Raw genomic sequence first — 9,748 nt, forward strand, 5'->3', positions numbered from 1 at the left:
ATTGTAATTGCTACAACGGTTATTGTAATTGTTTAAACAGTATCCTTTGACCATCTAATGCAATTAATGAGATGAATGAAAGAGCTTTGTGTTTAAGAATGGCATTGATTCTCTCTTTGTGTTTTGGTCTTGTAGACCCTGTTGTTGAAGGGTACAGCAGCCGGAGACAGCAGACTGATGGATTTCCACAGACGCCTTTACCCATCTAGCTGAGACAGTCCACCATCCACAGGTTCCTCAGGAGACCTACATTTCGCCATCTAACCGTCAATAGCAGAGACTGTTGTTTTCCTTTATCTCCTCAGCAGTTTACTCACTGATCAATGTGTTTACAAATCTCAAAGTCTTTACATCACCAAGGAAATTTAATTATGTACACATATGACTGCTAAGTTAGATTGTATGTGAATGAATCTAAAAAGGCACTTAAAGGATTAGTTCACTTTCAAATGAAAATTATCCCAAACTTTCCTCACCCTCAAGCCATCTTATGACTTTCTTCTTTCTGATGAACACAATGGGAGATATTTTAATAAATATCCTGACGCATCTGAGCTTTATAATGGCACTGAACAGGGGTCACGAGTATAAGCTGAAGAAAGTGCTTCCATCCACATCCATCAATCTTAAACGTGTACTCCACATGGCTCCAGAGGGTAGCGAAGCGATGCGATGCGTTTGTGTAGTAAAAAAAAAAAAAAAAAAAAAAAAAATCCATATTTAACAGGTTATGAAGTAAAATATCTATCTTCTGCCAGACCGCCTTCCGTATTCAATGTACGAAGAAAGTGTGACGCCTTTCGCAGTTCAAAATGGTTACGCAACGTCCTACGCCTTCCCTATTCAACTTACGGAAAAAGTGTAACTGATGCAACGCCAGTTTACACTTCCTTCTTAAGTTGAATACGGAAGGCGGTCTGGCGGAAGCTAGATATTTTACTTCATAACTTGTTATTTTTTTGCACAAACGCATCACTTCACTTCAGAAGGACTTTATTAACCCCCCAGAGCTGCGTGGAGTACACGTTTAAGATGGATGGATGTGGATGGAAGCACTTTCTTCAGCTCATCCTCGTGACCCGTTCACTGCCATTACAAAGCTCGGATGCGTTAGGATATTTATTAAAATATTTCTGATCGTGTTCATCAAGAAAGTCATATACACCTAAGATGGCTTGAGGGTGAGTAAAGCTTGGGCTAATTATCATTTGAAAGTGATCTAATCCTTTAATCTATATGAATGGCTTTTTAATAGCTGTTTATGGTGTAATGGAATTAGCCTCTGCCCATTGTTTCACATTCAAATGGGTGTTGACACTTGATTGATTCATTGTTATGATTCATTATTATTTTTCTGTGCCTTCCTCCCAGCGACAATCTTTCTACATAATTAGTATTGCCACAGGCCTCGGCTGACTAAAATAAACTAAATGTGCTGGTATTGCCATTATGTAACTCAAAAGCACTTCTATCATGGTTCATCACTGTAGGAGCCTGAAAACAGTCATTGCTTAGTGTAGCCACTATTAGGCACATTTGAAAATGCAGCAGTGGGATGTCTGCTTCTCAAATTGTTTGTTTGTTGTCAGAGAAGCCAAAAATTCTAATTAATTGCTTTTTATCTGACAACAGTTATCTTACAGAAGCACTAGAAGAATTAATGGACCTCTGTTTTTCCCCACTGTCATTTCCATCTATGCAGAACTGACCTACGGTCAACTACAAAAAGCCATTGTGTCTCTAAAATATTAAAGCATAAACACAAAGAGAAACAAGAGGGAAATAACAGTAATAGTTTATGGTGTTGAGTATATTAATGCTTTGCAAGTATGCATTGGTGGCTTGGAAAATTAAATGAAAACAAAGAGATCTTGTTTGTTTATTCTAGCGTTTCTTTACAATCAATACTGGTCTGGGGACGTGCGGACAAACACTGAACAGTTCATCTTCCTAATCTTTCAGTATTAAGCCTCATGAGTTGCATATCTAATCTCTGATTTGACATAATTGTACCTTGTTTGAATTTCATCAACTATGATTGTTCACTCAGAATCTGAATGTAAAGTCTGGGTTGGCAAAAAGAGATTTACAGGAAATGACCTCACGGAGACCGGCTAAATCCTTTTTTTCAATCGAGGAAACAAATGTAGAGCTTATTTGATTGTATTGTCCATCTGCCCACATTTTGCTGAATCATACTTTGTGATCTCAGACACAGGTTATATATTCCAGCATATATGTTTTTAAAAGGATAATCTGGTCAGAATTCCTTCAGTCCCACCATGTTTCTCTGGATCTGTCTTATGTCTCTTTGCAGCTCTCCTTTGTCCAGCTTGGCTTTGGTGTCACCGATGTGTCTCAGAGATGCAATGGCATCATGAACCGCCTGAAACCCTGGCAAATTAAATAGAGGAGATCACCTTCACTTGTGGGAGCATTGATTCGGTAGCAGAAGTGTGTGTTAGATGTGTCATCTATAATGCATCACCTGCCCTCAGTCCATCATTGGAATCTCAAAGAGAATTTGAGAGCGCAAGTCATGTACTGTACATTTTAAGGCTTTTCTTTGCTGGGTTTGTTTATTGAGTTTACTTCGGTCTTTTGTACAGAATGCCTGGAAATAGTCGGTATAGTCTCTCAATCAGTAACATTCTGAAATTGGGTAGTTGGAAGGAAATATAGATTATACTAAATGTCAAATATGTTAGGTTGGAAAATACTAGTTTAAAAGTGTTTAGCAGATTTGTCTGTACATTAAGCTGTAAGTAATACCAAAAGACTTGCACTTTAATTTCCCAAGCAAAGGAGCCACAGGAGAGGTAAATTGGGCCATTCGGTTTGGCTGGTATTGCATGTCAGGCAGCTAGAACACAATCTTTCCAATCTGTTGTTGAGAAATGACCATAATAGCTATTGTTCTAGTTAACTGGTCAGATTTTGGCTTGCAGTGATTTGTCAGTCCAGAGGTTTGGGTAGAGAGCCACCAAACATGATGGATAAAAAGGCCTACTTTAGCTTTTCTTATACACTAATTAATAGTTTGGGGTCAGTACGATAGAATGATTTCTGAAGGATCATGTGACACCAAAGACTGGAGTAATGGCTGCATTACTCGATTCAGATTTGTTATCATGGGAATAAATTATATTTTAAAATATATTAAAATAGAAAACAGGTATTTAAAATTGTAATAATATTTCACAATATTTTAAATGTATTGTATTTTTATTGTATTTCACAATAGGCCTATATTAAATTATTGTATTTTATAATATACTTCTTTCAAAAACATTACCAAACCTTACTGACTCCAAACTTTTGAACAGCAGTGTAGGATACAGATTGATGTCAAAATGTTGAAAGGGTTTATTGTGCATGCATTTTTATTTCATACTCATATGCAAGACTCACCAGACTGGTACTCCCTCCTCATCTGCTCTAGCTCTTCTCTGAAGCTCTTCTCCAAAGTGTTGATCTTGCTGTTGAGTTTGCTCTCTGAACACTTGGTCTTGTCAGCTGATCGCACCTTCTCCAATTGTGCCTCCAACCTTTCCAGATGCCCAGAAAGAAGAACCATTTTCTCCTTTAGCCTGCCTTCCACTTCCACCTAAGAACATATTTTGCACAGATATATCATATATCATAAAGTAAGGCCTTTCATTTGTAGATTGAGACCACAAACATTATACCACTGTGACATTTCACTATGGCGTAGGTCCTTTGTTATATTTACTCAGAAAGATGCATTCACACATTTACCACTCTTTCCTGCAGCAGTGTGTGCAGCTGGCTGCACAGTGTGTGTGATTGAACTGCGGTTTTCATCTGCTCCTTGGCCCACTTCCTCAGTCTCACGGTCTGCTCCTCCATCTCCATCAGCCCACTAGAGGTCCTGCATAAACATACATGCTACATTGCATAATACAGTTACAATATCCTTGCATTGTAGTAGAATGTAACTAAGGTTTTTTGATTATTCTATTACGTATTAAAAAGGCCATAATATGCCCTTTTACAAAGTCTTGATTCTGTTTTTGGGGTCTACTAGAATAGGTTTTCATGCTTGAATCTTCAAAAAACACATTATTTTTCACATATTTTACATTGTTGCAGCACCTCTCTTCCTAGTCTGTAAGTAACGCTACGATTACTTCCCGTCTGTATGAAGCTCCTCCTTCCGAAAAGCGCAGTGTGCTCTGATTGGTTGGCTGAATCAGTGTGTTGTGATTGGTTAACCGCTTCTAGTGTGTTTCTGAAATGTCACGCCCCTTACTATAACCACAAGTTTTAACCTAACATAACGCAACTTAATCAGGCCTCGCTCCTTTTTGGGCAGGAATTATTTAAATGAGGAATATTGTGACGTGTACACTCCCGGAAGAAAACTCAAGACTACAATCAAGTGCTGTACCCACACTGCGGTTTGGAAAATGGACGGATGCATGATTCAGCCGCAGATGCCATCTTCTGGTGAGACGCGGGAATTCATTCGGCACGACCCTCACTGTGCATTATGGGTATTCTCTAGCCGTTGAGCGTACATCGGTTGTATACTCAATATTCCGGTGCACTATGGGATTGAATGAGTGCACTCCATAATGTCCACTATGGTTTCAGACAGCAAATGGTTGTCCCCTCAAGTAGTGCCCTATTTAAGAGTATAGGAGGGGATTTCAGACACAGCCAAGGCATTTTAGACAATTCAGAAACTCCCTTTGGAGTGGACTTCAATAGACCTTATGCGCCAGAGAAACAAGCACGCAGTCATCCTTCGAACTTTGTCTTTGAACTTTGTAAATTTCCATGGCATCGCTGTCGAAGTGTGTCATAACAAATGTCAGTAGACCGGGAAGAAAACGAGCGGTTCATTTATAAATCCATAAGATCTTGCCTTCATGCTGTGGAAATGCAAACCGGAAGACAGAACACAACAAGCACAGTACTGTAAAGGGGCTTGGCTACATAAGGTCATGACATAAGCATGACATGTCATTGTGTCTAATAGACATCACTCTCACATTTGGGCTCGTGCTATAGTTCTCGGCTTATTCCTCGTGTGTTTATTTTTCTTTGCCCCATATGCTTCTCTTCATGAGTCACTGTAAGCTATCTTGACTCACCACTATTACATAACAGCCCAAGCATAGGCAGCCAATTGCTTTGATTCTGTCACACCATGAAAATACATTTCCTCTGGGATCATTGGCAAGGCTCCATTTCAGTGCACTGAAGCTGCCATCTGTGCTCCACACTGCAGTCAGGAGCTAATATTGTCAAAGAGATGGAGAGCATCACCTTGCACATGCCACAATGCTCATGTGGCAGCACATTGACTGGCATTGGCACTATTTGGAGGCATATCTGGTGAGTCACTAGCTCTCCTGGATGCCATTTGCTGCCAAAACACCAGGCATTTTACTAGTTCCCTATTTACATCCGTCACAACAGATCAAATCCACCTGACAGCAGATTCTATAGTGTTGGCCGGTGGGAAAGCATCGCAATAACTGATGTCAGGGCTGTCAAGTACCTTCACGAGTGCCCTTCACATACAACATTTTATTAAAAGAAACTAGGGGCCTAAAATAGAATGGATTTCTGCAACAGTTCTGATTACTGTTCTTTTTTTTAATCAATTAAATCTTTGCACTCCCTCAGCCCAAACCACATTGAAAACATATCTGCCAAGCAAAAAATAAATTAATTAATTCTTCAGCATATTCCAACTTGGCATGTAACATTCGGTTAATACACATGCAAGAATCTATGGCGTTTGGCCTTTTTCTCTTCTTCTTCTTCTTCTTCTTCTTTTTTTATTTGAATTATGTTTTACTTTTATCGCTGAATACAAAAAACCCTAACAACATTCTCATTTAAGTATATATTTACAGTCTGTCAGCAGTAAAACAATATTTCATTTCTTCTCAATTAATCTTTCCATATCAATCAAAAGCATCTTTGTAAAGTATGTATATAAATAATTAAAATAATAAATTAACAATTGTTTGCTTGTCATTTTACAAAAGTGACAAGGTTAGTCTGTTTAATTCAAAATGCTCCAGCACACGTTTTACAGCCAGGTCTATTTTATTCTATGTATTATTTTAGCTTGAAACTTTGATATAGAATTTATCTACTGTCATCCTCAAATCTCCAAACATTGAACACAAACAATGAAAACAATGTCATCTAATAAACTGTTTGAAACATTGTCTTGCAGAATGTTTGTATTAGCAATAAATTTTGTTTTTAATGTTTGTATTATGCTCTGCATTCATTGTCAAGAGTGTTTGGCATCACTGTTGAGTGAATAATTCAGTGACTCATATGTAAAGACAGTCCACTGTTTTGTTCCTGGGTGAATATTTTGAACAGTGTTTTGAACAAATCAGTAGAGTGATTTAAAGACTCACTCATAAATACAGTCACTTGTCCCCACCTTCTGGCATAAATATGTAACCTGCAACATATGCTCTGTATATATATATCCTTTATATATTTTATTATAGTTATTTACTAATTAGGCTATATTGTTATATTATAGAATCATTTATATACAAGTATATAATTTTTAATTTATATTTTAGCAGGAACTCTTAAAGCTGCAGTCTGTGTTTTGCCTCTTTGTCGCCATCTCTGTTTGAAACCTGCAATTGCAGTTATTTGCGGAATTATCATCTTTACATGGGTTGTGTATCGGCACGGCTCCTCAGCGCAGATGAATCTAATGTTTGCTGTCAGTCACCACATCGGTGATAGTGTACTTTGGAATCACAGATTCTACGTCTTGGAATTATGACCAAAATAAGAATTTTCACTGGAAAATGTCATCTGAACAAGTAACATGTCTGCCACTTTTGTTCTGACTGAGAAAAAAAGCATTACAATAAATCGCGCTGCCAATGGTGATAAAATCTAACGATCGCTTAGCTCATATCACGTCAAACCATGCAAATTATTATTATTGTTATACTTTGTTCTCAAATTGTTAATGTTAACAACATCAGCATTGTGTGACTATATATATTTAGTGTGTATTAGCATTATCTTAGATTTCGATTTCTGTAGCCACTCCACAGTCTGAAGTCTTTTGCTTTTGATTACAGGTGAATCTCCAGTTGTCACTGATGATTGTCATTTGGACCTTCTTTTTACAATTTGCCATCAAAATGATCAGTTTAATTATTGCAACTGCTGTGAGAAAAGGCTATAAATGATCCGCCGCCTGTAGCGTCCTCCACATGCTATATAGCCTACTAGTTGGGAATCCTTCTTTATGTAAACACAGACATGAGGAAATGATGCAAAGACGAACGTCTGCATGCTCGAATTTCCCACGGAAACCAACCAGTACCACCCAAATTAGAAAACATTATTACAAGCTTACCGTTGTGAATCGGGCTAAGGTAAGGAGATAGTTTTGAACACTGGCTGATTATGTACTTGCTCAAAAAATGATTTTGGATAATTTTTTTACCAAAAGTTAAGGACTGCAGCTTTAAAATAAACTCAACTGTCTCAGGTTTTGATTATCTTTCATCCACTAGTGCACATAAACCAATAATATCAGTGAGTATTGAGAAGTGACTCTTACTTTACATCCAGTTGTTGTATCTCCTTCTGTAAATCTCCAGTGGCGTTTCTCTGAGAGATGAACTTCTCTGACATTGACATCTCTAGTTTTCCTACATCCTGAGACAGCTAGCAAATGACATGACATTATAAAGCATACCTGTCATCACACTCACTTTACATAGTTTTCATTGTCCTTCTAGGCCCAAATTGTATCAAACTGAGCTGTATCAATAACCTTGGGCAGATTATCCCCAAATGTAGCATTCCTAAACTATCACATAAAGATTTGACTACATTTTTCCAACAAATGTAAATTGGTTAACAAAGAATGTATATTGACATGTTTTGACATCAGCACGCAGCAAGCTAGTGTGTGTTTTACGTACAGGCTCTGACTGTCCCCATCCCCTTTTATTTTCAATTACCTTTGGTGTCTGGTGACCACTTCCCAGAACTAATGCACTGTAATCACTGAGATTTACTGTTATCACACAGTCACCATGCAGGGACAGTTTATTTGGATGACAGTGCTGCAGTTTCCCCCAGTGGAAGAGAGGTGTGGGCCAAAGCTGATGCATTTTCATATCTAATGCACATACTGGCTTGGTCAAAACATTTATTTGTGTATACCTAGTAAGTAGAGGAAAACAAATGCAGACATGCCAATACCAGAAAGAACCACCCCAGCTAACAAAAATACGTTCTAAGAATGTTTTGCTAACGTTATTTCTGAGTGTTCTCTGAATGTTCAAAACGTCCAGTTTTTTATTTTATTTTTTTCCTGCGAATGATAAGGGAACCATCCATTTTATCATTTTGCAAACATTATGGTTCATTATGGTACTTTTGAAAGTTCTCTGAACATTCTGAAACAAGTAGTAACATTAAAAAATGAGAGAACATTATTAAAGGCCAGATCACTGAAAAACATTCCAGTAATGTTACTGTAAAAACATCCATAACTTTGAGATAACCTTCTCTGAACGTTCCCTGTTTGCTGGCATGGTATAAATTGTTTTGAATATTTACCATGGTGAAAGTATGTAATACCATGGTGTCACTGAAGTATTATTAAAAATGCACATGAAAATGACACAGGAAACACTCTGTTTTATGCTGTAATTATTTTTTGCACAATATGTTTAAATGAATACCTTTCAGTGAATACATTTTGGTAATGTAAGCTATCACATGTTCTTCAATGGCCTGGTCATTAACATCTCACCTTGAGCTCCATGTCTCTCAGCTTCAGCTCCAGCTCAGAGCGTAACTCACTCACTTCCTGTTGGAGTTTCAGAATGTCCCGCCCTCCATTGCCAACATCAGATGACAGTTTAGCAATGCTAGCATCACATCTAAGACAAAAAGAAATTCAGACAACAATAAGTATTTCATCTGTTCGTGAGGGCTGGTTTTACTGATACCTCACAGGCCACTTTATTAGGTACACCTAGTTAGTACCAGGTTGGATGCCCTTTTGCCTTCAGAACTGCCTTAATTCTTCGTGGCATAGATTCAACAAGGTGTTGGAAACATTCCTCAGAGATTCTGGTCCATATTGACATGATAGTATTACACAGTTGCTGCAGATTTGTCAACTGCACATCCATGATGTGAATCTCCCGTTCCACCACATCCCAAAGGTGCTCTATTGGATTGAGATCTGGCGACTGTGGAGGCCATTTAAGTATAGTGAACTCACTGTCATGTTCAAGAAACCCATTTGACATGGTTTGAGCATTGTTACATGGCACATTATCCTGCTGGAAGTAGCCATCAGAAGATGGGTCATAAAGGGATGGACATGGTGAACAATACTAGGTAGCATGTGGGTTTAATCGATGCTCAGTTGGTACTAAGGAGCCCAAGTGTGCCAAGAAAATATATTGCACACCATTACACCACCACCACCAGCCTGAGCCATTGATACAAAGCAGGATGGATCCATGCTTTCAGGTTGTTTATGCCAAATTCTGACCCTACCATCTAAATGTCGCAGGAGAAATTGAGACTCATCAGACCAGGCAACATTTTTCCAATCTTCTATTGTCCAATTTTGGTGAGCCTGTGCGAATTGTAGCCTCAGTTTCCTGTTCTTAGCTGGCAGGAGTGGCACCCAATGTGATCTTCTGCTGCTGTAGCCCATCTGCTTCAAGGTTTGACGTGTTGTGCA

General features: G+C 38.3%; 2 protein-coding genes across 3 annotated transcripts in view; one reads left to right on the forward strand and one right to left on the reverse strand.

Moving 5' to 3' along the window:
- Nucleotides 1-1,869, forward strand: part of skic3 (SKI3 subunit of superkiller complex) — a 27,707-nt gene extending 25,838 nt beyond the window's left edge. Inside the window, exon 41 of the mRNA XM_051894495.1 lies at nucleotides 136-1,869. Coding sequence (XP_051750455.1) covers nucleotides 136-213 — 78 coding nt within the window. The 3' untranslated portion in view covers nucleotides 214-1,869. The remainder of the gene's footprint in view (nucleotides 1-135) is intronic.
- fam81b (family with sequence similarity 81 member B) overlaps nucleotides 689-9,748 on the reverse strand; it is a 13,129-nt gene continuing 4,069 nt past the window's right edge. For both annotated transcript variants that reach the window (XM_051894497.1, XM_051894496.1), the window contains 5 exons: nucleotides 8,801-8,930; nucleotides 7,595-7,701; nucleotides 3,760-3,892; nucleotides 3,412-3,607; nucleotides 689-2,394 (listed from right to left, as the gene is read on the reverse strand). In XM_051894497.1, coding sequence (XP_051750457.1) covers nucleotides 2,261-2,394; nucleotides 3,412-3,607; nucleotides 3,760-3,892; nucleotides 7,595-7,701; nucleotides 8,801-8,930 — 700 coding nt within the window. In that variant the 3' untranslated portion in view covers nucleotides 689-2,260. The remainder of the gene's footprint in view (nucleotides 2,395-3,411; nucleotides 3,608-3,759; nucleotides 3,893-7,594; nucleotides 7,702-8,800; nucleotides 8,931-9,748) is intronic.

Source organism: Ctenopharyngodon idella, chromosome 5 (genome assembly GCF_019924925.1).
Source record: "Ctenopharyngodon idella isolate HZGC_01 chromosome 5, HZGC01, whole genome shotgun sequence".
NCBI classification, from domain to species: domain Eukaryota; kingdom Metazoa; phylum Chordata; class Actinopteri; order Cypriniformes; family Xenocyprididae; genus Ctenopharyngodon; species Ctenopharyngodon idella.